The sequence below is a fragment of the Morus notabilis genome, unplaced genomic scaffold (genome assembly GCF_000414095.1).
Source record: "Morus notabilis unplaced genomic scaffold, ASM41409v2 Scaffold575, whole genome shotgun sequence".
Lineage (NCBI taxonomy): Eukaryota > Viridiplantae > Streptophyta > Magnoliopsida > Rosales > Moraceae > Morus > Morus notabilis.
In genome coordinates this window covers 15,899-39,415 of record NW_010365739.1, presented here as the reverse complement: position 1 = coordinate 39,415, position 23,517 = coordinate 15,899, and the positions used below count along the sequence as shown (strand labels likewise).

The window sequence follows — 23,517 nt, the reverse complement described above, 5'->3', positions numbered from 1 at the left end:
TATAAAAAAAAATAAAAAATAAAAATGTAGAAGACAACATATTGAGAAAACGAGAGAGCTTTTCTATGGTTTCCACCTAGCATCTTCTTCTTCTTTTTTTTTTTTTTCCCGTGAAAACGTGGCACTTATTGTGTATTCACAACACGACCACAAAAGAAATTAAGGTCCTACCGGGTAGTGACGCAGCAGATTGGTGATTGATTGTGATTTTTGGCAAACTCTGGATGACAACAACAGATCTTCACCCCCCCCTTGGCCTACTATCAAAAAATAATAATAACAATAATATCATTTTTTTTAATTTATGTGATTTTAGTATAAGGTGAGGAATAAAAATATCATTAGCTTATTTAGACCGTGACATTATTGTAGCATAATAACTATGGATTAGTTGAAAAAGAAATTATTATTATATTTTTTAATTAAAAAGGATGCTTATCCAACACCAGGATACCCCTTAAATTCAGTTCCACAAAATCCACTTGTCCATCGTCCATATCGCTCTCCACACAGTTTCAAACTCTTTAACAAATCCACTCAAAGAGTCTTTCTTTCTCTCACCAGAATCAGAATCAGAATCAGAATTATTCAGAAGATGGGGAAGGGAGGGATGTCTCATGGAGGAGCTGGGGAAGGCAAAGATGGTGAAGAAGAAGAGAACATGGCTGCCTGGCTTCTTGGTATCAACTCCCTCAAGATTCAGCCTTTCAAACTCCCTCCTCTTGGTAACTTCCTTTTTATTGAAATGACAAGTTCTGTATTTTGTTTCAGTGACTTTTATCACTGACCCTTTTGCCTATCTTTGAAATTAATAGCTTGGTGTTAATATTTTGCATTTTCTGGGCTATATTTTAGGACCCCATGATGTTAGAGTAAGGATGAAAGCTGTAGGCATATGTGGTAGCGATGTTCACTACCTCAAGGTAAACCCTTTATCTATTTTCTTTTTACATTCTGAGTGTTTAAAATGATGTAGGAAAAAGAATGAAATTGTCAAAATTATGAATATCTATGTAGAACATTTTTATTAGCCAAATTGGATTGGCTTACAAGCAAGATTATGTGTAAAATAAATTTATTAATTACCCACTACTTAGATGCCATTTTATCCGATATCCAGTATTGATCATCTGTCTGAGATTTTGTGCATGTTTTAGACCATGAGATGTGCAGATTTCATTGTTAAAGAGCCAATGGTGATAGGCCACGAGTGTGCCGGAATCATAGAGGAAGTTGGGAGTGAGGTGAAGAGCCTTGTGCCCGGTGACCGCGTGGCGCTGGAGCCTGGAATCAGTTGCTGGCGCTGCAATCTCTGCAAAGAAGGTCGATACAATCTTTGCCCGGAGATGAAGTTTTTTGCTACTCCACCCGTTCATGGTTCTCTTGCTGATCAGGTATTTAACCTTTTTTTTCTTCAGCATTTGGTGACTGATCAATGACGCCACCAAAATTGTGCTCTGTCACAAAACGGATTAACTCTATGATTAGGCATCATTTCTTGGGATTTTAAGGCTGCATTATAGACTTTCACATTGCCTAGCTATGCAGAAAGGCCTAAATATTATGTATGATTTCAACGCGAAAAGTATCCTTGAATTGTAAGACAGTTATAACAGCTGATATAAGATTTTACTTTTTGTTTTGGTCCTTTGGATAGGTGGTGCATCCTGCAGACCTATGTTTCAAACTGCCAGATAATGTGAGCTTAGAGGAAGGGGCAATGTGTGAGCCTTTAAGCGTTGGTGTCCACGCTTGTCGCCGAGCAAACATTGGTCCAGAAACGAATGTTTTGGTCATGGGAGCAGGACCTATTGGCCTTGTCACAATGCTAGCAGCTCGTGCATTTGGGGCACCCAGAATTGTCATAGTTGATGTGGATGACCACCGTTTATCCGTTGCCAAGGATCTTGGGGCAAATGATACTGTCAAAGTGTCAACAAATGTACAGGTATATCCACCATGAACATCATTTCAAGGTGTCATTTCTTCAGCTCTTATTATGCTAGCAATGGTTAATCACTTAAACAATGGCTTCTTTTCATTTTCTTTTTAATTACTCTCTCTATTCTACAGGATGTAGCTGAAGAAGTGGTTCAGATACATGAGGTCATGGGGGCTGAAGTGGATGTTACTTTCGACTGTGCAGGGTTTAACAAAACTATGTCAACCGCCCTGAGTGCTACTCGTCCTGGCGGCAAGGTGTGCCTTGTGGGAATGGGTCACAGTGAGATGACTGTCCCACTCACTCCAGCTGCTGCAAGGTATGAATGAGATTCTAAGCTACCGCAGTAAGTAATAAACTTGAGAGCCATTTCCACTAACATAGAACAATGAGCTTGTAGAGCAATGGCATTATTATATGAATACTTATAACTTGTATTGACTATTAGGAAGTTCACCATGGTTAACAAGTTCCCTTCACTTAGTTATAGGATAGATTAATGAGTTAGCAGTGTGGAAATGGAAACTTAGTATAAACTAACTTTCCAGTAAAGATGTGGATTTTTCAATTCAACTCATTGATTTATGTGTGTAATGCTATGTTTGTTGGTTCTTCATTGTTGTAAATAGGGAGGTTGATGTGATTGGCATTTTCCGGTACAAGAATACATGGCCACTATGCCTTGAGTTCTTGAGGAGTGGAAAGATTGATGTGAATCCCCTTATAACGCATCGGTTCGGATTTTCTCAGCGAGAGGTGGAAGAAGCATTTGAGACTAGTGCTCGTGGTGGTACGGCCATTAAGGTCATGTTTAATCTGTAACCTGAACTAAAAAAAAAAACAAAAAAATGTGTAATAATAGTTAAAGAAACAATAAACAAATATGATGTTAAGGATGCAGTTCGGATTGGGACTCGGTTATGATACTATGAAAGCTTTGTTAGAGAAATGGCTTTGGACGGGAATCAATAATGAAGAAGTTATGTCGATTGCTCCAAGTGGTTCCCGTGGACTGATCTCAAATATCTTATCTAAGAATAAAATCCTTGTTTGAGCTTAATCAAATTTAAATTGGGTTGAGTGTCCATATTAATATAACTGTATTTCACCTTCAATATCTTGTTTCTGTTTTCCAGTTATGGGAAAGCGTATCTTACAGCTTTCACTTTGCTTGACCTTTGACTATTAGGTGAACCGTGAAAGTTATATGTTGCTGTGAACATGGCACAAGTAGGCAAAGTCATGCAAATGACACCACCTAGATATATGTAACATAATGTATTCATATTTCTGTAGTTTTGCTTACCAATTACCATAATAACTACAAAATCACATAGATATTCCCTAGTAACATGTCTGTTAGAATCTAGTCTTTTAAGTCCTGTTCATTTCACTGATTTGAATTTAAAATTTAAATTTTATTACAGTAAAAAACTCTAAAAAACAGTCACATCTAACTTTTTTGTTATAGTAAAAAACTCACATAAAATCACATCACAATTCGGTGTTTCTGTTCATCTTACGTAAATATAATATATATATATATATATATATATGAATCTCAAAACGAAAAGGAAAAAATTGCACATGAATGAAAGAACCCCCCACCCAATAAAAAAAAAAAGAAAGAAAGAAAGAAGCTTAAGATTTGAAGTTGCTGCAAAATTTTACAAGACCAGTCGCACAAGGTATACAACATCCACAGTACAAAAACAACTAGCTCTCTATTAAATATAGCATTTATAATCATTTTTACTCCACTGCAAACATCATTCATCTGCAGCGAACGGTAAGGATATAATTAATAAGCACTTTATGCAGATTTGTTCTCAAGTTACAACTTTCGGAATGAGACCAAGATGTTCCTCTATATGGCACAAGTAACGGGCTGGAGTTTGTGGAACAAAATTCTACCTCTTCAAAAAAAAAAACCCCCAAAACCTCTAGACCTACAATTCAATCCTGACCCAGGGAAGAAAAAAAATATTATTCCTTCCAGCAACCTTAGGCGTTACAAAAGATCCTAGGAAAAGGAGAAGAGAATAATTAAGAATAATAAATCAAGATACACTATGTCCTTCATAAATCAGGCAGAGGAAGCTGAATCGGCTAACATGCTCCATATTCTCAATTGACCTGTTCCGTCGCCGGTGAAAAACAGACTACCGGGACCCCTCTGAATTGCCCGTACCTCCTGTTTTGAGAAAACTTTTCCCCTCTCAGCAAATCTGAGACAACAGGATAGAATGAAAGTAAGAATTAGGCAAATGGCAGCTTTTAAGCCATGCAATTTGTACAGTAGGATCTGAAGTTGGAAAATAAAATCAGCACATATAGAATCACTCGTGTTGAAGACTCACGATGGCAAATCATAGAGGCGGACAGAATTGTCGTTGCAAGCGCATAGCAAAACTGGCTTGCCTTCTGAATCAGGCATACCGTCTAGAGCAAGCACACCCTGCAAGAGCACAGCGAGGAATCATCATTGAACAAGATATTTACACCTCCTTGAAATCTCTATCTAACTGCTCAATGCCTCCTTCATGTGTCTCTAGGGATGACCTAGAACGTCCGTTTGTTTCCTTTAATGATATTATTTTTTAGCTCACATTCATACCTTAGATGTTCTGTCTTGCTTATCTAAACAACAAACCTTGTTTCTAACCTATCAACGTAATTATAGGTAAAATCACCAAAACATAAAGGGGAAAAATGATATAACCATACAACAAAAACAGCTTACATGTTCTTCGTTGTGAGTGTACGTTACTTCCAAGCTTCCATTCTGTGTAGCAACCCACACCTGCCACAAATGGGGAGGAAACTCAAATAACAGAATATGCACGTAACCAGTACTGAATGCATTTATGATACCGCATCATCACTTCAATAAACATACATACGTATACTGCAAAAGTGACACCTGCCTTTATTGTTTTGTCTAAGGAACATGATAAGAGAAACTGATTCCAGCAAAGAAGAGACATTACAACCGAACTATGGTCTGTGAGTGTCTGTAAACATTGCAATGTTTCAAGGCTCCAGACCTGAAAGAATGCACAATATGAAATATAGGGGAAAAAAAAATTTTAAAATAGTGTGAAAAAACCTAATGCAGTGGAATGATTTAGTGCTTGTGAGAACACTTGTATAATACTCCAATTAACTTACCTTTATAGAATGGTCCATGGATCCAGAGTAAAGCCTGTTGGCTCCAACTACTAAAGAAACAACGGCAAGTGAGTGACCTGTGAGTGATGTTACTGGTTCAAAGCAATTTGCAGCCGCATTAAATTTCCATGCCAATATTGATCCATCCTGCACCAAAGAAAGTACTTGCTTTATACCGAAGAATAACTTTGGTTCCCAGATATGGACATGAAGATGGAGATCATAGGTAAAAGAAAGTGGGATACCACTTTATATTAGCGAGATCAGATGCCATGCACCAGAACTCCTCACAGGAATAGTGAAAAACTCTAATATTCATAGCATCAAATTTTCCCCAATAATACTATTTTCAACCGATTGGTTCATCAAATGGGCAGCAACAAGGTTCTAAAAAGTTAAATTAGCCAAACAAGCCACTCCTCAACCCAAAAAACAGTAACATGAATAAATTAGTCAACATCCTAAAATACATAACAAACGCAAATAGGTCATTGTCAAGAAATTACCTGCGTACCAGCAAAAAGCAAATCCTTTCCCACTACCATGGAATAAACTTGTCCAACAGGTCCACTAAGACTCAGTTCCATGTTAGTTTGGATGTTCCATGCCTGACACCATCGAATTATGTCATGAATTCATTCTACACTCGCCTCTAGCTCACATCAATATAGCATTAGATAATCATAACATAACCAAAACATGTACATGATTATGAGAGAAAACTAAAAGCTTAAAATTTTGTCTTCTGCCTTACCTTCACCATATTAAGTAGGCCTACAAAAATCCATGGACCTTCATTGATCATGCAACCCACTTCACCACCAAGGTTAATCACGGCCGTACACTGCAAATGATAATAAATAAATAGACAACAAAATTAAACCCTACACAACACAAACCATGAAACCAAAGTAATGTCTACTCTCCAATCCACTGACCAAAAAAATATATATCCCAAGTAAATCTGCACGTGCGAGTTTGTTTGATTGAAAGTCATAAGAGACATAAGGAGGAAACAAACTCATGTCAACCAAGCAAAAATTCTACAACTGTTTTTTTGGTAGTTTACCTATAATGAGAAGGCTACAATAGACCATATAAGAATTGTTTGAGAATCGAAACCAGCCATGAATGGGAATCATAACAGCTGTAACCAGCAGCGCTGACAAGAAATTATCTAACGTAAAAGAAACTTTCTTTAACAAATTTATTTTCTTCCATACATTTTGCTGCTTCCTCAACAAATGTACTACTCTGAGTTTACCCTTTTTCTATTCTGGACTGACAGGAAAGTCCTTGTAATTGGTGTAACTAATAAAAAATCAAAAAGTGTAAACTTTCTCCAAAATACATAAAGAAACCGATCAAAAAGTAAAAGAATATCGTACAAGAAGAAGAAGTACCTGACCAGACTGGCAGTCCCAGACCCTGACAGTCTCATCTTTACTCCCGGTGTAGAGTTTGTCTGATCCAAATGGAAACGCAATCCCACTAACAACCTGTTCACAAACCCAAGTCATTGAACAACTCTTCTTTCAAATTTCCACATCACAAAAACCGCCATCAAAAGATTCTCAATTCACCTTCTGATGCCCCTCGAGCTGCGTCAACAACGACAAGCCGTCCCCGAATGTCCAGCAATGCAAGTACTTGCACTTGTCGCCATACCCACAGTTCCCCTGAGACCAAAAATGGCACAACTTCTCCGTCTTCCTTATAAACTTATTATTCCCTCCGGCGCCGCCGTGAACTCTCCCCCACGTCGAATTGTTTGGCCTCCGCGGCTCCGGATCATCGCCGGAGAACCCGTGGTACTGGCGCTTAGACGACGCCGTTCCATTCTGCGGCGGAGGGGGCTGCAATTCCCTGTGGAGGTAAGGGCAAGGGAAGCGGTTGCACTTCCCAGCCCTCCAATGGAAACAGACCTTCTGGTTCCTCGGGTCCGTGGATGGCGACGGCCCTCCGCCGCCGGCGCCTCCGCTTAGCCGGTGGAAGACGCGCTTGCTTCCCCCTCCATCCACATCCATCACCTTCTCAACTGCGATCCAAAGTTGCCTGATTTATCGATCAATTGATTCGAATCGGAAGATGGAATCTGATCAAACAGTTCAAGATAATCAACACAGAAAGAAAGAAAAATAGAAAGAAAAACCCTAAATTTCTCCGCGTGTGTTTATCTGGATGCTTCTGGGAAGGGGTTTTGGGGGGAGAAATTGAATCGGAAACCCTAGATTTTAATTTAGTGGGGAGGAAATGAATTTGATTTTTGCGTAATATGTGAGAAGCGGAGATTAGAGAAGGAAAAAGAGAAGAAAGGAAGGTGATATTAGATAGATCGGTATACCGGCGTCTCGTCGGTCTGGAGGGATGTTAAATTACGTAATTGTCCTGCGCCGGTACGTCTTTGCCGTAACTATCACGCACGCTTGCGTGGGCTTATAAAAGCCCATAGATTGCATCAGATGCTATTGCGGTCGGAAGGTGATGACCATTGTCGTTTTTCTTCCTACATTGTGATTGTTAAAATTTTGTGTCGTTTAAGATGATATTGTCGTTCATGGAGTTTATGTCGCTTTCGCGTGTTGTCGTTTTTTTAATTATGACGTTTGTTCTCTTATAAGACGCTCCCAACGTCTGCTCGAGCTAAATCAAAGTATAATCAAAAAAGAAAAATCAAAGTATAATCTAAATAGGAGTGTGTCAATTCTTTCAAACCAATTTCAAATTTACATTCAAAGTCAGAATCAAACCATGCATCAGGAAGGAATCATAAATCGTACGATGTAAAAGTGCTCATATTCATGGATTAAATATTTGAAAAATAAACTTATAGCTGAAAAAACCTTAACTACTAGTAGTAGGAGGAGGGAAAAAAAAAGGCCTTCTCTATTATAAAGGTTTCTAAAAAAAAGTTTGGCTAATTATAATGATATACTATAAAAACAAAACTTATTAAATTAACAAAAAAGCAAAATAAGAAAATAGGATTAAAATCGGATTATTTTGCAAGACACTTTTAATTTTATAAAATGCTGATATTTTTTTATACTCTAAAAGGTTTCTTAGAAAAAAAAATAAAGAAAATAAACGAGATTATTTGGTTTTGATTTCTCATTGAACAAATTGTTGTTTTTTATCACCTAAGCAAAATATTAAAAAAAATGAAAAAAAAAAAAAAAGATTAATGAGAAGCACAAGTGATAATGAAAGTATTAAACTAAATTAGAGGCGGTCTTGACGTCCGAGGAAGCCCTTATAACAATTTCAAAAAAAGAAACAGAGAGATGAATAAAGGCCAGTTTTTTTATATTTTTGGCAGATACAGAGGAGAGTGCGCCGAAGCCAAGCAGAGCCCACGGAACAGGAGCTCTGTCTTGGGGAGCTCTACTACTGCTCCAACGGACTCCTTCCCCCCTTCTCTCTCTATCTAACTTTTCTTTCCTTAAGGTCCCTCTCTCTCTCTCTCTCTCTAACTTTTCTTTCCTTAAGGTCCCTCTCTCTGTAACTGCGTTGTTGGTGGGTGTGTGAAATTTTTTTTTTTTTTTAGTTAATGTGTGTTCGTGTATGGTTCCAGTTGTGGATGGTGGGAATATTTGGATCTGGGTTGCTTTGTTTCTCACTGAACTTTGGTGGGTTTGTGGGAAATTCAGCTACTTTCAGTAAATTTAGAGTTTCCTGATGTGATTTCAGTAAATTTTTACTTAAAAGATTAGATTTTTCTTGGGATTTTTTGAGTAATTCACTGTTATAAATAGTAACTAGTTACACTTTTCTGTTTGGGAGTTCTCTTGCTGGAATTGAGTTCGAATTCTGCATAAACGGAAAAAATGTCAACATCCAAAAAACAAAAACGGGAAAGGGAATTATACTAAGAATTATTAAAAAAAAAAATCGGGTTTTCCTTTTCTTTTCTTAAGGGAAAAAACATTAATTATAAGAGGGTTTTTTTTTTGTTATTATTTGTCTTTTAGTTCAACCTGTAAGAACTTTTCTTTCTGTTTTTGTTGCAGATCCATGTGATCCCAGCCTTGGATTGAGGACTTTCATGTTCCTTGTAAGGTTTCTTATCTTTAATATAAACTTTATCCAGATGTCCAGATACATGGTATCTTATTCTTCACGTTAATCCCTCTTTGTCAACTTCAACAACTAACTGGGAAAAGCCAATTTCGTTTTTATTTTTTCGCCAACATGCGATCTGTGTGAATGCGTATGTCCGAAAAAGACTTCAAAATATTGACTTGAAAAAGGAAAACTTGAAAAGGGCCTTCTGAAAACCATAGGCTTTGAAATTCTGATTGGTGTCTTCTGGGGTTGTTTTGGAGAGAAATTGGTTATGGCTGTTGCTCTTAGCAACAGCATAAGTGAACCATATACAAGGCCTTGTAACTGTTACAAAATCCCAAGTTTGACTACGAATATTTTGGAAGCAAACCAGACCTCAAACCTTAAAGACCAATACGTTCTTGGAGAGCAATTGGGTTGGGGGCAGTTTGGTGTTATAAGGACGTGCACGGATAAGGCGACGGGCGAGGTTTTAGCCTGCAAATCAATTGCGAAAGATAAGTTGGTGACTTCAGATGATGTGAGGAGCATCAGGCTTGAGATTGAGATCATGACCAGGTTATCCGGGCACCCGAACGTTGTGGATCTTAAGGCAGTTTACGAGGAGGATGACTATGTGCATTTGGTAATGGAGCTTTGTGCCGGAGGTGAGCTTTTCCACAAGTTGGAAAAGATTGGGAGATTTGTTGAGTCTGATGCCAGGGTTCTGTTTAGGCATCTGATGCAGGTGGTTTTGTATTGTCACGAAAACGGGGTTGTTCATCGAGATTTGAAGCCCGAGAACATCCTGCTCGCAACGAAGGCCTCATCGTCTCCGATTAAGTTGGCAGATTTTGGTCTCGCAACTTATATCAAGCCTGGTACTTTCGTGTCTCGTCTGGATTTACATTTTACTTGATGTTTATTCTGTCTGTTTCGTGTGGATTTACTTGGTAGTTTTGTACAAACAGGAGAAAGTTTACATGGGTTAGTTGGAAGTCCATTCTATATAGCTCCTGAGGTACTTGCAGGAGGCTATAACCAGGCTGCTGATGTTTGGAGCGCTGGTGTTATTCTTTACATTCTTCTCAGCGGAATGCCGCCATTTTGGGGAAAGACGAAATCCCGGATATTCGATGCTGTTAGGATGGCTGATCTGAGGTTCCCGTCTAATCCCTGGGACCATATTTCCGAATCAGCTAGGGATTTGATTAGAAGAATGCTCTGTACAGATTCTTCTCAAAGGCTTACTGCTCAGCAGGTTTTAGGTAGGTTAAGCGAACACAATCTTTTAATGGAAACGTGCATCTTACTTTCTTGTCATTTAAGAAAGAACATTCGGAGCAGTAGTATTACAAAGGCTTTTTGTCTTTGTATTTGTCTGTGAGATTAACTATTTTGAGTAAGGTGACTTCTTATTTCGGATAAACTTTTTTCATTGCTGGTCTCTACATCTTGCACTAGGGCTGAGAGATTTTACCTTTTCCTTTTCTAACCCATGAACGAATCAGTTTGAGTGGTACTTCTGCTCGTTAATACTTACTTTGAGCATGACTTGCCTTTTGGTAGATCATTCATGGATGTCAACAAATGAATTACATCCTGAACAACAAAGCCAATGCGCAGAAGAAACATGCCAAGCATGGGATGAGGGTGGCAGCTCATTTTCTACTGCATTTATGTCCAGAGATCGGGACATCAGTTTTGGCCATGGATCGCCGATTGCTTGCCACACCCCATCATCTTCATTCACTTGCAGATCATCTTTTTCTTCTTTCCTAGCGGAGCCATCAACTCCTTGCTTGGCATCTGGTGGGTTTTCCTTTCACAGCAGTGGCGATTCTATTGGCATTGGTTCAGAAATCTCCTCTTCACCTGTTCTTTCAATGCCAAGCTTTGCATTCTTCGGCCCCGATTCCATTGTTGATTATGCAAATTGTAAAGCAGAGGTCCCAGTTGACATATCCAGAGTCCAATCAGTTCGTAAAGGTATTACAGGAACGTCGTTGTACAGATCTTTGCTTTATCGTATCATGGTTATGTCAGTAGTTCTAATTTTGCTTTACTGTGCAGAGGCAAGCTTGGACAAGTTGCCATTTTTGCCAGATTCATCCGTTTGCTTTACCCACTTATCTAGTAGACATATGGAGAACAAGCCAACCGAAGTTAAAAGAGCCGGGGGAACAAGTAGGCCTAGGGTTGCAGGAATTCACAGCAAGAGAAACTGTACGATTGGGCTCGGCGAGCACGAGCAAATTGATTTCATTGTGTCAGAATCCGTCATTCGTTGGTCCTCGTGTACTCATTTTCCTACTTCTCTTAGATCTTCACTTGTCTGCTGAAACTGTGACCATAAATTTTTGTGGGGTTCTGATTGTGTGGTGGGGGCGTGGAGGAATTGGCATTGCCCATGTGGAGTTTTCCTTCAAGTGATGTCCTTGTTTCGGGGTTTCTGGTTGTGAGTGCCCACTTTCATGTTAGTTTTTAACTAGGTCCTAGTTATGAAGGGTGTTGGCTTTCTAATTTGGTGGAGTTTGCGTTGCACTAGCAGTAGGTGACAAGGGTAGTGGGGGTGTTTTAGCCTTGTAAAATGTAGGGTGTGATCTTGGCAATACAAAGTTTTCCACGTTTTGCTATAGCCTATAACTAATGGGCTTATATTTGTCTCCAACGACTTAAGCTGTAGAGTTTAAATTCCCGACTCTAAGGATCCGTTTAGTTCGCTGATTTGAGTTTTTAATTCGAGTTAAAAGTGGTTTTTTATGAGAATTTTTTACTATAGTAAAAAAGTTAGATGTGACTGTTTTTTCGAGTTTTTTACTGTAGTAAAACTCGAATTTTAAATTTGAATCGGTAAAATGAACAGAATTTAATAGTTAAAATAAGGCTCTTCACACTTTGAATTTTGTAGATAAAAACTGAACAATTCAATTTTTATTAATGAGATGGTTGTGTTTGATTATTTCCTCTGCAACTTTCTACTATCTAGGCAAAGACTTCAAGTGGTACACCAAAAACAAAAAAAAAACAACAACAATTGTCAACAGATAATTTCGTCTAGACCAACAAGAAACGTTAAAAGAGTGGACCAAAATTCATCCTTTCTACTATCTAGGCAAAGACTTCAAGTGGTACACCAAAAACAAAAAAAAACAACAACAATTGTCAACAGATAATTTCGTCTAGACCAACAAGAAACGTTAAAAGAGTGGACCAAAATTCATCCTCGGACGAATTTGCTTAACCTAGAATTATGACGACAAGTTCACGTCAAGTTTGACATCACTGCAACAGGTTTCCCACTTCTCATGGCTATTATTATTCGCCGCGAAAAATCTTTGTGAATTCTGATTATGTTGCTGCCCAAAACAGGCAATATAGCACTACTATTCATTACGTGTCACTATGAGAGATTTTACGCCACAAAAATCTCCAAAGAATTGGGGTTACGCGGCAGTTTCAATAATGATATATAGTGTTTTTTGAAACAATTGTGTAAAAGTAATTGTCGGCTTAGAACAAATTCTTAGAACGTTGCAAACATCCATAACTTTTTTTTCTTTTTTTTTCCGAACGAATATGATTGGATGATAAAGAAAATTATAAGTTGTACCAACGAAGTCAAATAGAAAAAGGGACCCTTTTTTTCTCTGGTGAACAAAAAAAGGGACCAAGACCAATTTCCACGGATTGGCTAAATGATACAAAAAGAAAAATCGGAACATACATAATTACACATGCTGCTAAATTTTTTGGCAGCTAACAAAGATAAGATTGCGTTTATATGAGGGTTTTAAAATCAGAATTATAATTTTGGTTTAAATTTTTATTTGTTTATAAAAAATAAAAAATAATTTTTAAAAATCAGTGTTTAGTTTAGATGGTTCTGGTTAAATCAGAATCATCTTAAAAAATAAAACCACTTCTTTCCTTGATTTTGAATAGCTTAAATCTCTGATTCTGATTTCGGTTTCAAAACTATAATTTGGATCCCAAGTTCAAATAATAAATCATAATTCTAATTTTAAAACTAAAATCATCCTAATTTAAACTTATGAGTACTCTTTTTCCCAATATAAAACGTGTCCACATTGTTACTTGTTTGCGGGAATGATAATTGATTAAAGTCAATCGTCTAGGCAAAGAAACAGCAACGCACGTATGTGTGTGATGCTATCAGCACTTTAGGAGACATCTTTCTTTCATCTATTCTATTGGTTGCCCCCCAAAGAGAGATGATGGCTTCAAAGAGCAGGACAAAGTCGTAGTAGTAGTAGTAATTGCAGTGAGGCGTTGACTTTTGGAAGTACAAAAGTTTTGGCTTCTTTTACTGTGCAACTCCTAATTGTGATTTATGGGTCCGTTTAATTTGCTGATTTGAGTTTTTAATTCGAGTTGAGATGTGATTTTATGTGAGAGTTTTTTATTATAGTAAAAAAGTTAGATGTGATTGTTTGTGAGAGTTTTTTACTGTAGTAAAATTCGAATTCTAAACTCGAATCAGCGAAGTGAACAAATGTTTTTATTATTAAATTAATTTTTTAAGGTCAGATTTATAATAGGAGCAGTTATGTATAGTATACTGTAAAATTTTAATACGGATCTACAGAAATCTAATTGTTAAAAAACTAATATAACAGTTAAAAACATTTGCTCCACTGATGAGTCACAATTAAGAGTTGGACCATAAAAATTCCCCAAAAGTTTTCTTGAAGAAAATATTATCTATAGAACAAAAAAGAGTGCATAGACATTACTCTAGCCGAACTTCTATAAATTTTGTTTCTCCTCTTGCGTTTTTCTAATTTACTAATTCATGTGTGTAACCGCGTGAGGGTTCCAAAGAAGTTAAATTATGTATGAATAAATAGGGCCTAATTAATGTACTTTTGTTACGTTACTAAATTGTAGTCGAGGCATAAAATTTTTTTAAGTACAAAATTTTTATTCAAGAGTCTATCATTACTGGTAACGTAATAGGTGACAACATATTAGGGTCTAATTGTTATAATTTTTGGTACGTGACTTTTGTTTCATATGGTGAGGCATATACCTTGTGATAAATAGCAATGCTCTTCGTAAAAAAAAAAAAAAAAAAAAAAAAAAAAAAAAAAAAAAAGGACAACGAATTCTGTCCATGTGTCAATGAATGGCCAAAGAAGTTCTCAATACATTGTTTACTTCACTTTTCAAGAACAAAAATCATATGATCCCAGCAACAAAAAAAATAAATAAATAAACATATGAGTTTCACTCTCAATCAATAATATGATTTATCATTATTGGGAATGGAATATGGGAGGTCCAGGTGGGGAAGGTCAGAACCCAATTCCTGCTTTAGGTATGATGGGAATAATTTTCTCTAGTTTCAACTTTGAAGGATATATACTATTACAGGAGCTTTTCTAATAAAATCAAAAAAATAAATTATTGATTTTTTTTTTCATCATTATTTTTTTTTAATCAAAAATTATATATTCTACGTATTGTTTTTAATCTCATATGATTTTAATTAATTTAAAAGTCCGCACCATTAAAAGGCACGAACTTTCCTTGAACACGATACAAGACATTTTGGCAGCCAAAATTCAACTTGCCTCCTATTTTCAACCTACGGCTTAGTAAATACCTTGAAGGGGTGCTTGGTCAATTCAGCCTAGATACCCCAAATAAAAACGGCTTCGTCAATTTGTCAACTCCGAGTACATACTGAAGTAACAGTCTGGAGGGCAATCAATAAAACAGAAAGAGCGTAACTAAATTCTACTCAAAAGATGTGACACCGTCATAGATTTGACGTCGCTAGATAAAAACTTAGATTTTGTTCATTTCGCTGATTCGAGTTTAAAATTTGAGTTTTGCTACAGTAAAAAGCTCCCACAAACAACCACATTTAACTTTTTTACTACAGTAAAAAATTCTCACATAAAATCACATCTTAACTCGAATTAAAAACTCGAATCAGCAAACTAAATGGGCCCTTAGTTTATTATTACTGTAGATTTTGAAAAAATTACTTTTAGTTGTGTTGAAAAAAAAACAGCTGTTATAAAAAACAGCCGAGTGTTTGATAAACTATAATTATAATAGCTGTGTTGGTTTCAAAATCAGTGTAATAGCGCTTGGTAAATTATAAGGTTGAATTGTTGTGGATAGTTAAAAATTACGACTATATTATATTATACTATAATATAACATATATAATTACAATATAATATATATTTATTATTATATTTAATATAATACAAAAAATAATTATTATAATAATTACAAAATTATAAAACATAATGTGCGTAATACACTAATAGATAATAATATTAAAATTATAAGATTATGTTAATATTTAATTATATTAATTATTATTATATTATTAATATAATAAATATAATTATATCAATACAATATAATATATAATATTATTATAAAATAATCATTATAATATTACATTATAATTATATTATAATATCATATTATTAATATAATTATAATATTATTATAATATCATATTATATGATAAAATATTAATATTAGAGTACTATTACATTATATTATATTATATTATTGTATTATTATATTATATTATATTACGAGTCTGAATTTAGATTGAAAAAATTGTAAATTTTAAATTTCATTAAGAGTATTATGAGTATTATGAAAGTTTCATTAAGTGTACTATGTTGATTCCTGCACAATTTAAAAGTTAAAATTATCTTTAGACTGTTTCTGATTTTGACTGTAGATTCTTCAAAAAGTACTTTTGAGGAGATTTATCAAACACTAAAATCAACTTTTATTACAAGCAAAAATTGATTTTAGGAGCGAAAAGCTACCAAATTAGGGGACGTTTGGTAAGGGGATTCGTACCCTGATTTGAATCGTGATTTATGATTTGCTACAGTATTTTTTCTCATAAAAATATACGTAAATCAAAAATAATTTTAATCTCGTTATTCTAATTCATGAACCAAACGTCTCGAATCTGTTATTGGGGCCACCAAGTATTGAACCAGAGTGCATTTTGGAAGGAAAATAAGGAAAGTAATCCTTACTATTGCACTACCCCGTTGGCGGTGTATTGAAACGACAGTTTTCAACGTGCGCTGAAGTGTCACCACATGGAATAGTCTAAGGGATAATGTAAAAACTTGAAAACACAAATCTAGCCTCATATTTTGTGACGCTCAATTTCATCCTCAAAATGGAGTACTCCTGCTTCTAGCTATTCCTGGACGATTTCTTCATCTGAATTCTACTTCAGAGAACCAAATTCTCTTATTCTCATCTCTTCAAACAACTAAAACATATAGACACAAGATTATGGGGTCTAAAGTAAACCCCACAAACCCTCTAATTCTTTGCAACAAACTCCCAACAAAAAGACGAAGGATTTGCCCAAAAACCACATCCTTCTCTTCCGCTTCCTACAGCCAAAATCAGCAAAAACAGGCTTCCACATCCACAGCTAATATTAGTACTCAAACGCAACAGCTAAAATCTGAGCTTTACACTGTAAATTTCAGGACTTTGGGGGCTTGCAAGCTTGGAATTTCCAGGTATCCTGATTTTGAATACAATGCTGAAGGTGGGGAAGGAACTGGGTCTGGTTCAAAGGTGTTAGAAAGCAACTCCAATGATGATGAGATTTTGGTTTCCTTTGACATTAAGACACTCTACATTCCACCATTGACAAGTTCGACTACGAAGTTCTTGGGTTTGCCGCTGCCACCGTTTTTGAAGATCAGAATTGACCCTGAAATCTTCCGAGGAAGCATCAATCAAAACACTGGCAAGGTATGGTCTATACTGTAATGTGGCCATTTTCAACTCATGTTTGCAAAAACTATACTAAAATGTGGCCATTTTCAACCAATGTTACATGGTTTTTAATCTAAGAAAAATTTCTAACTATTTATACTTGGAATAAAGAAAAGTTCCAAGGGATTTGTAAATTTTTTCTCATGTTGCACGAAGAAATATTTCAAAAGAAATCATGCTTGATTAATGTACAGTTTTTATGAAAGTAAGTGCACGATCATCATAATTTGATCAAAGGTACCAACTTCTATATCAATAATGCCCCTGAAATGCACCTGACAAAGTTATTGAATATGTTGTTCTCATCATACATTTGTTAATTACTAGCTATGTTCTTTTCTGTAGGTTAATTTTGAATTCAAGGCCAAGTTTTGGTTTTCAGTTGGGAGCATTTATAAAGCTCCGCCGCTGGTGGTCGCGACGGTGTTGACATCTGAGGAGTCAGTGGGGAAAATAAGAAGTGGAAGAGGGGACAGGTTGGACAAAGAAGGAAAATGCAGATTGGTAGGGGTGGCAACAGTTGATCCTATTGATGATTTCCTCATGAATTCCTTCCTTGGACTGCCTACTGAATGCCTTGCCAACCTCAATGCCATTATCTCCTCTAATTCTTCTTGAATCTTGAATAAACCAGTTATACATATCCCAAATACCTTTTTCTCTTCTTTTCCTCTTTTACTTTGTTGAAATGTATATAATACATTAAAACAAGAATCTTTGCTTAAAGCATTATTCAATAGTTGTTATACAGCTACAAGTGACTTACAGCTATTATTTGAAATAATTTTGGCGGATGCTTTAGTGTTGTGTAGCGTACGAGCTCGATTATTCTCCAGCAACTCACAGCTACTATTTGCTTTATAAGTGGCAAAACTATACCTGCTTAAAGGAGGGAAAAAGAAAAGAAAAAAAAAAGAAAGAAAGAAAGGGTATGAAAGTTACGTCATTGTCAGATCTCAAAAGAACATTAAAAAAAAAAAAAAAAATCAAAGGAAAACGATGTTCAGTAATACAACTCACGTGTATACTTGCTTTGGTATTTGTTTTGAGTGATCCGGAGATAATAGCACATTTGCAATGCTACTCAAATGCAAGTCTTTGAGTGCCAACTAATGCAGCATATTGACCTTTCTGAGCCAATAACTCAAAGTGTGTCCCAAGTTCCGCAATCCTCCCGTCGGAGCAAACTGCAATCTGATGGGCGTTCTGAACTGTGCTCAATCGATGTGCAATGACCAATGTTGTCCTGCCCTTCATCAAGTGGGTCAGAGCATCCTGAACCAGGCGCTCGCTAACTGCATCCAATGCACTGGTCGCCTGCACCAAAGAACATATTAACACCGCAGAAACTGAAATGAGCTCAGTAAAGACTAGGGGAGAGATTTTTATTCTTTATTTTTTTGAATAAGGACTGGGGGTAACCAGGAAATGGACCTCGTGATAATTACTGAATCTGACCATGATTCAAGTCTGGAGCAAATAAATAGATGGCGATAAAAGAGAGTAAAACACTTGCCTCATCAAGTATCAGGATTGGTGCATTCTTAAGCAGGGCTCTCGCAATAGCAATTCTCTGCGGATTTAAAAAATTAAAAAATTAAAAAAAAAAGAGTCTAGAAATTGAATTTATCTTTCATGCTCTCTCCAAACTCTATTGTTTACCTGCCTCTGGCCCCCGCTAAGTAGGCCTCCACGCTCACCAACTAGTGTGTCATAACCCTACAAAAACGGAGCAAATATTTAGTAAATAGGAAAAAGCACATAAAAATGTGTGTATATCAAAGCTTTCAAACCTGGGGGAGTGAGATTATGAATTCATGGGCGTTTGCAGCTTTTGCAGCCTTGATCACATCATCCTTGGAAACATTATCATCTGGAAGGCCGTATGCAATATTTTCTCCGACAGAGACAGAGAAAAGAACAGGATCCTGCATTGTGTATTAATGGGCAAAGGCAACAGCAAAATGTTTAGAGCGAGTTACTCGGCACTGCTTGGAACATGTGCAATTGGAATGTAATGGGTCGTTTTGTGTTTAAAAAAATTAAGATTGGGTTAGCTTGGCATAAGAACAAATTAGTGTGCATGTTAGAGGCAGCCGATTCAGGTAGATACTTGGTTTACTATAGAGACAAAGCGTGCCCATTCACTTTTGTCAAATGTTCGAACATCCTCTCCTGCGACTGTAATACGACCTTTAGTTGGCTGCAAAGTATAAACATCAACTTATGGTGTGACTGTTTAAACCACGACAATAACTCAAAACTAACATTTAAAAGCAGAAAGTTGAAAGCAAAACCTCATAGAAACGTGCCAATAGCTGTACTATTGTACTTTTGCCTGCACCACTTGGCCCCACTAAAGCAGTTACAGATCCACACTTCAGTGTTAAGTTTAGGCCATTTAGGATTTCCACATCAGGCCTCAAAGGATAAGAAAAATGCACATCTGCGACACGAGATTGGTCATTTATTGCAAGGACCCAGATCTATAAGTTCAGATGTTGTGACAGAAATTCGTAACATGGAATGTGTGCAAGAAGAGTGATGTTTAAAGGAACTTCAGAGAAAATGATGCAGCTATCACAAATACCTTCAAGACAAATATCACCCGACCAAGCTAGGTGACCGACATTAGTGGCTGATTTGAGATCTGACATGTAATGCGTATTTACAGACCCATTTTTCTCACTAGAGCTATCAACAAGGAACAATCCCTGACTTTCATCAACCAATTTTGTTTTGCTCAATTCTCTTTCTAAACCATAAGCTAGCGCTTCATCAATTTCTACACGAGATAAAACGGAATTAATCCTCTCAACAGCTGCAAAAGTTCCGCGAAGATCTCCAAATGTGTTAACCAGGCCTTGAACCTGGAAGATGAATTATGTCAGGAAGCAGAGAGAATGGAATTTCACAAAGCTCTTTCATTGAGCAGATAAATGACTCACGGCAAATGTTAGTGTGAAAGTATATCCAATAAAAGAAGCCACAGTTCCGACCGAGAGTTCACCCTGCAGTAACAAGACGTGAGAAATACAAAAGAGCAGGTTCATTGTTTGTTGCTCTTTTATTGTAACTGAAAAAAAAAACAAAAAAAACAAAAAAGCAAAAACAAAATACAAACAAACAAACAATAGCTACAACAGCCTACCGCCTTCACTTTGCTTCCACCAAGGCAATAAAGTGATAATAGAGATATATAAACAGCAACTCTGGTCAAAGATTCATTGATAGATCTGAAAGTCCCAAGCTTTATTCCACTGCTCTGATAAGCGAGAACCTGCAAAGCTTCATGATATAAGGGACAAAGGCACTAAAGAGCTATTGCGTCTGTTTTATTAACTAGACTGTTTATCATACCTGCCTACCAAACGTTAGCATTTGGCGCTTTTCACCACCAAAGGATCTTACCTACAAAAAGTATGTTACCTTGTCAATAATCAAGTGTTATATGCAAGAAGATTGAACCACACTTCACGTGAAAGAAGAGGACCAACCTAAAAGGCTCAACTATGTAATAGACAATCTTATACACTTACAGTACGAATGGCAGAAAAAGTTTCGGTCACACAATCAGATATGGATGCTTGTGCCAACCCATGGGCTTTGAAAACAGGCACAGTTGATCGCTTGTATACAGCTTGAGAAAGTTAACTAAAAGTCAGCAACAAGAATGGAAACCGTGAAACAAGAAACGAAGTAAAATATCAGTGAAAAAGGCTGTACAGTTATTAATAATAAGTGCAAGTGGTACTGGAAGACGTGAAGGTCGTGTGCATATAATGTTGCCAATTTGAGATATAAATGTAGGCAAATATCAGTAAAACATCACTAATTTAGCCTAGAACCTGATATAGATAAAATATCCATGCCTGACCACATACATAATCGAGTTAAAATCAGTCTTCACACTCACTTCCAGAGCTGATTAGACTACAGCAAAACTATGACAAAGTTACGATCATCTAATTTCGGAGAAGTTACCAGACTAGCCATAGTGACTAAGGGCCTATTTGGAAGGTATACTCAAACCATGATTCTTGATTTTTGACATTTGAATTTCACTTTTTTTGTGAGAGGAAAACATTGTAACATAATCTCACAAAAAACACTGTAGCAGAATCAATTATTTGAGTTTGAGTATATGAAACAAACGGGCCCTAAGAGTTTCAAAGTGAAGACACCTTACCAACCGAAACCGATACAGCGAGCATCAGCACGCCTAGAATTGGTGCCAGCTGAGGAGCTAAAGCAAATAGTATGCAAATTGTCCCAATGACCTACAGGCACAAATAAAACAGAGATCAATCACACCGTGATCATAAACTAAAGTGAAAACTGCTGCAGAGATGGAATACTCCTGAATATGATATGCTGCTGAATTTCATTCTGGAAAAGTGTAACTAGCCTTATATATATTACATTCCCAAACAAAAACAAAAGATTTTCAGAAACATAATTGGAAAACTTTCGCTGCCACAGGGGTGAAACTGAGTTAACCCCATTAAAGGAAATGCACGTGGATGCTCAAATTTAGGCAAAGTAAAGCTCACTTGTCCTTTGTGTAGAGTTTCTTGCCTCAGAAAGTGCCCGGAATCCGCGGTCCCTTGAAATATTTTCACTCACAACATCTTTGAGAGAACCCAAATCAGATGTTAACAGACCTGTGAGTTCACCCACCTATAAGAAAGCAGATCCAAGACTCCAAGTCAATCAAAGAACTAGGGAAACACTCGTTCCTTGACTAAAATTACAGGAAAAAAATAAAAATAAAAATAATTAAAAAAAAACCTATTATAAAATAACTCAAACACCAAGGCAAAAAGAGAACTTGTTAGAGTAGGCCTACCTTGTAGCGATCAAAAAATTCGACCTGCACGCAAGAAGAACATATGTCAAATGAAATGAATAATTCAATCAAAGGCTACAGTAAACTCTTTTTTCTTGTTCATAGATTATTGAGCATTCCGGGACACTGTTAGGATCAATAAAGTTTATCATATAACAAATTCCACAAATCAAATACTCCAAAGATTAGATAGACACCTTCTGAATCAAAACCCTCCCGAAAATCTGTGCTCTGAGCGTCGACATAACCTTCTCCCAAATGATGTTCATGTTCACTACAAATATCACAGTCAAAATCGGCTCCAACGCATACAAAACCCCAACCTTGCTCAGCAAACTCCACAAAGGCTCTGGTCTCGCGCCAATTAACACTTCGAAGAAACGCCCTACACGAAATTTACTCTCAATTCTTCATCCACTTCTTCGTCGTTCATTTTCCGAGCAACCAAACAGGGGAATTCAAAACTGGATAATTAACCACAATTTCGATTCATACCGGAAAATATGGGCATTGAGAGAGTACAAGTGGTGCAGCCGACGAGAGTTAGGGCGGAGAGAGCGAGCCTCAGCTTGTGCTTCAGTAGAAGCCTCCATAAAAGCGCCCCGCTTATGACGCTTGGTGGCGGCGGATTGGAGTCCGAGTCTATCTTCGGGTCGGGTTCGCTAATTATCGGGTCGGAAGCTGGTCCGGAGACGTATGCGTATCTAGTGGTGATGGCGGGGCTGTTGGTCCATCGGAGTGGCGGGAAGGAGTGTGATTGGCGGAGGGGACGGAGGGAGGAAAGCGCGAGTACGGGCTTGGTTGTACGGACGCGAGAGAGAAATGGAGTTGGAGTGGGGAACAAGATAGCTGCAGACACCATTGTTGACGATGATGAAGATTTGGAAGTGATGAAGAAGTGGTCTGTACTTTGTAGCTCCAAATTTCTGGGACGGCTCGACCGGGAATTTTTATTTTTAATTTGTGAATTTATGTGGAAATAGAATGCAAAAAATATCCCCTGGATTTTTATGAAAATACCATAAATACTCCTCAAATTATACATACTACTAAACAAGACAGGAAAGTTACTGTTATAATTACAGTGACTTTCCAATTTTACCCCTATTCCTTTCTGTTAAAGTTTTTTTATACTGTTTGTGTCCTTTTAACTATTTTTATCGTTTTATCCTTCATTTATTTATTTTTTTTTTTGTTTGGATTTTTTGTCTTATCCTTCGGTTTGCCTTTTTTCTCTCTCTTGCTCTTCGTGAGGCTTCTGCCTTTCTTTTCTCATTGCGAGTAAATTTATGCACATAAAGAGTGAATGCAGGTGAGTTGTCTGGGTGGTGGGACCCAGTCCTTGCAGAGAGTGAGAGAGAATGCAAAGTGGTGAGCTGTGGGTGGTGGGACCCAGTCTTATTCATGTTTACTGAAAAATGTCGTTTCTGTCTTCTAGAATTTGTTTTTATTATTTTGTCCTCAATTTTTTTCCTTTTTTGTGCTTTTTTGCTGCCCATTTTCGTCATTTCTTGCGGTGGTCTTTGTTTAGTATTCTTAATAAGCTTCTTGCTTCTTTCATTTTTATTTTTACGCATGCATCTCTCTTTCACCGAAGCTCTTATTCTTTGTTTCCTCTCCACATATCATCTTCGTTTTCTTTATAGTTTTCTCTGCTTTATTGTGTTTTCGTTCTAAGTTTTTTCCTCATTTTATG

At 36.8% G+C, this 23,517-nt stretch overlaps 5 protein-coding genes across 8 annotated transcripts; 3 read left to right on the top strand and 2 right to left on the bottom strand.

Moving 5' to 3' along the window:
* Positions 1 to 468: 468 nt before the first annotated feature.
* On the top strand, positions 469 to 3,057 carry LOC21388822 (sorbitol dehydrogenase). Its single transcript, XM_010108503.2, has 6 exons — positions 469 to 725; positions 856 to 923; positions 1,158 to 1,394; positions 1,658 to 1,948; positions 2,074 to 2,261; positions 2,572 to 3,057. Exons 1-6 carry the CDS (start codon positions 596 to 598, stop codon positions 2,762 to 2,764), a joined length of 1,107 nt encoding a protein of 368 aa, XP_010106805.1. The 5' UTR covers positions 469 to 595; the 3' UTR covers positions 2,765 to 3,057.
* Positions 3,058 to 3,647: 590 nt separating this feature from the next.
* On the bottom strand, positions 3,648 to 7,510 carry LOC21388821 (zinc finger CCCH domain-containing protein 63). The gene is made up of 9 exons (XM_024172506.1): positions 6,697 to 7,510; positions 6,517 to 6,612; positions 5,868 to 5,957; positions 5,620 to 5,721; positions 5,114 to 5,260; positions 4,870 to 4,989; positions 4,686 to 4,745; positions 4,303 to 4,400; positions 3,648 to 4,170 (listed from the first exon to the last, which is right to left on the bottom strand). The coding sequence occupies exons 1-9, from the start codon at positions 7,138 to 7,140 to the stop codon at positions 4,029 to 4,031; spliced, it is 1,299 nt and encodes a 432-aa protein (XP_024028274.1). The 5' UTR covers positions 7,141 to 7,510; the 3' UTR covers positions 3,648 to 4,028.
* Positions 7,511 to 8,417: 907 nt separating this feature from the next.
* Positions 8,418 to 11,852, top strand: LOC21388820 (calcium-dependent protein kinase 26). 3 transcript variants are annotated; one of them, XM_024172511.1, is made up of 6 exons: positions 8,418 to 8,560; positions 8,688 to 8,742; positions 9,124 to 10,038; positions 10,129 to 10,425; positions 10,727 to 11,146; positions 11,231 to 11,852. In XM_024172511.1, the coding sequence occupies exons 3-6, from the start codon at positions 9,450 to 9,452 to the stop codon at positions 11,497 to 11,499; spliced, it is 1,575 nt and encodes a 524-aa protein (XP_024028279.1). In that variant the 5' UTR covers positions 8,418 to 8,560; positions 8,688 to 8,742; positions 9,124 to 9,449; the 3' UTR covers positions 11,500 to 11,852. The 3 variants fall into 3 exon arrangements, with proteins under 3 accessions (XP_024028279.1, XP_024028278.1, XP_024028280.1); XM_024172510.1 differs by lacking the exon at positions 8,688 to 8,742; XM_024172512.1 differs by lacking the exons at positions 8,418 to 8,560; positions 8,688 to 8,742 and adding an exon at positions 8,613 to 8,633.
* A 4,347-nt stretch (positions 11,853 to 16,199) lies between these two features.
* Positions 16,200 to 17,745, top strand: LOC21388819. The gene is made up of 2 exons (XM_010108500.2): positions 16,200 to 16,948; positions 17,318 to 17,745. The coding sequence occupies exons 1-2, from the start codon at positions 16,475 to 16,477 to the stop codon at positions 17,588 to 17,590; spliced, it is 747 nt and encodes a 248-aa protein (XP_010106802.1). The 5' UTR covers positions 16,200 to 16,474; the 3' UTR covers positions 17,591 to 17,745.
* Positions 17,746 to 17,772: 27 nt separating this feature from the next.
* Positions 17,773 to 22,789, bottom strand: LOC21388818 (ABC transporter B family member 28). 2 transcript variants are annotated; one of them, XM_024172514.1, is made up of 17 exons: positions 22,317 to 22,789; positions 22,019 to 22,206; positions 21,822 to 21,845; positions 21,551 to 21,652; positions 21,162 to 21,252; positions 20,512 to 20,612; positions 20,333 to 20,383; positions 20,124 to 20,252; positions 19,921 to 19,983; positions 19,563 to 19,842; positions 19,270 to 19,418; positions 19,086 to 19,175; positions 18,766 to 18,900; positions 18,635 to 18,691; positions 18,489 to 18,545; positions 17,993 to 18,289; positions 17,773 to 17,854 (listed from the first exon to the last, which is right to left on the bottom strand). In XM_024172514.1, the coding sequence occupies exons 1-16, from the start codon at positions 22,681 to 22,683 to the stop codon at positions 18,053 to 18,055; spliced, it is 2,121 nt and encodes a 706-aa protein (XP_024028282.1). In that variant the 5' UTR covers positions 22,684 to 22,789; the 3' UTR covers positions 17,773 to 17,854; positions 17,993 to 18,052. The 2 variants fall into 2 exon arrangements, with proteins under 2 accessions (XP_024028282.1, XP_024028281.1); XM_024172513.1 differs by having other exon boundaries at positions 17,773 to 17,851.
* Between the last annotated feature and the right edge of the window lie 728 nt (positions 22,790 to 23,517).

What these genes read in the sequence shown, in the direction of transcription:
- LOC21388822 (XM_010108503.2), top strand. Translation starts at nt 596, where the DNA reads ATGGGGAAGGGAGGGATGTCTCATGGAGGAGCTGGGGAAGGCAAAGAT. An exon ending in AAGTGTCAACAAATGTACAG is followed by an intron (nt 1,949 to 2,073) that starts GTATATCCACCA and finishes TCTATTCTACAG; the next exon opens with GATGTAGCTGAAGAAGTGGT. An exon ending in CTCACTCCAGCTGCTGCAAG is followed by an intron (nt 2,262 to 2,571) that starts GTATGAATGAGA and finishes TGTTGTAAATAG; the next exon opens with GGAGGTTGATGTGATTGGCA.
- LOC21388821 (XM_024172506.1), bottom strand. Translation starts at nt 7,140, where the DNA reads ATGGATGTGGATGGAGGGGGAAGCAAGCGCGTCTTCCACCGGCTAAGC. An exon ending in AGCTCGAGGGGCATCAGAAG is followed by an intron (nt 6,613 to 6,696) that starts GTGAATTGAGAA and finishes GTTTGTGAACAG; the next exon opens with GTTGTTAGTGGGATTGCGTT. An exon ending in GCCTACTTAATATGGTGAAG is followed by an intron (nt 5,722 to 5,867) that starts GTAAGGCAGAAG and finishes CGATGGTGTCAG; the next exon opens with GCATGGAACATCCAAACTAA.
- LOC21388820 (XM_024172510.1), top strand. Translation starts at nt 9,450, where the DNA reads ATGGCTGTTGCTCTTAGCAACAGCATAAGTGAACCATATACAAGGCCT. An exon ending in TACTGCTCAGCAGGTTTTAG is followed by an intron (nt 10,426 to 10,726) that starts GTAGGTTAAGCG and finishes GCCTTTTGGTAG; the next exon opens with ATCATTCATGGATGTCAACA. An exon ending in AGTCCAATCAGTTCGTAAAG is followed by an intron (nt 11,147 to 11,230) that starts GTATTACAGGAA and finishes TTTACTGTGCAG; the next exon opens with AGGCAAGCTTGGACAAGTTG.
- LOC21388819 (XM_010108500.2), top strand. Translation starts at nt 16,475, where the DNA reads ATGGGGTCTAAAGTAAACCCCACAAACCCTCTAATTCTTTGCAACAAA. An exon ending in TCAATCAAAACACTGGCAAG is followed by an intron (nt 16,949 to 17,317) that starts GTATGGTCTATA and finishes TCTTTTCTGTAG; the next exon opens with GTTAATTTTGAATTCAAGGC.
- LOC21388818 (XM_024172514.1), bottom strand. Translation starts at nt 22,683, where the DNA reads ATGGTGTCTGCAGCTATCTTGTTCCCCACTCCAACTCCATTTCTCTCT. An exon ending in CTCAATGCCCATATTTTCCG is followed by an intron (nt 22,207 to 22,316) that starts GTATGAATCGAA and finishes AATTTCGTGTAG; the next exon opens with GGCGTTTCTTCGAAGTGTTA. An exon ending in CAATCCTGATACTTGATGAG is followed by an intron (nt 18,290 to 18,488) that starts GCAAGTGTTTTA and finishes TCTTTGGTGCAG; the next exon opens with GCGACCAGTGCATTGGATGC.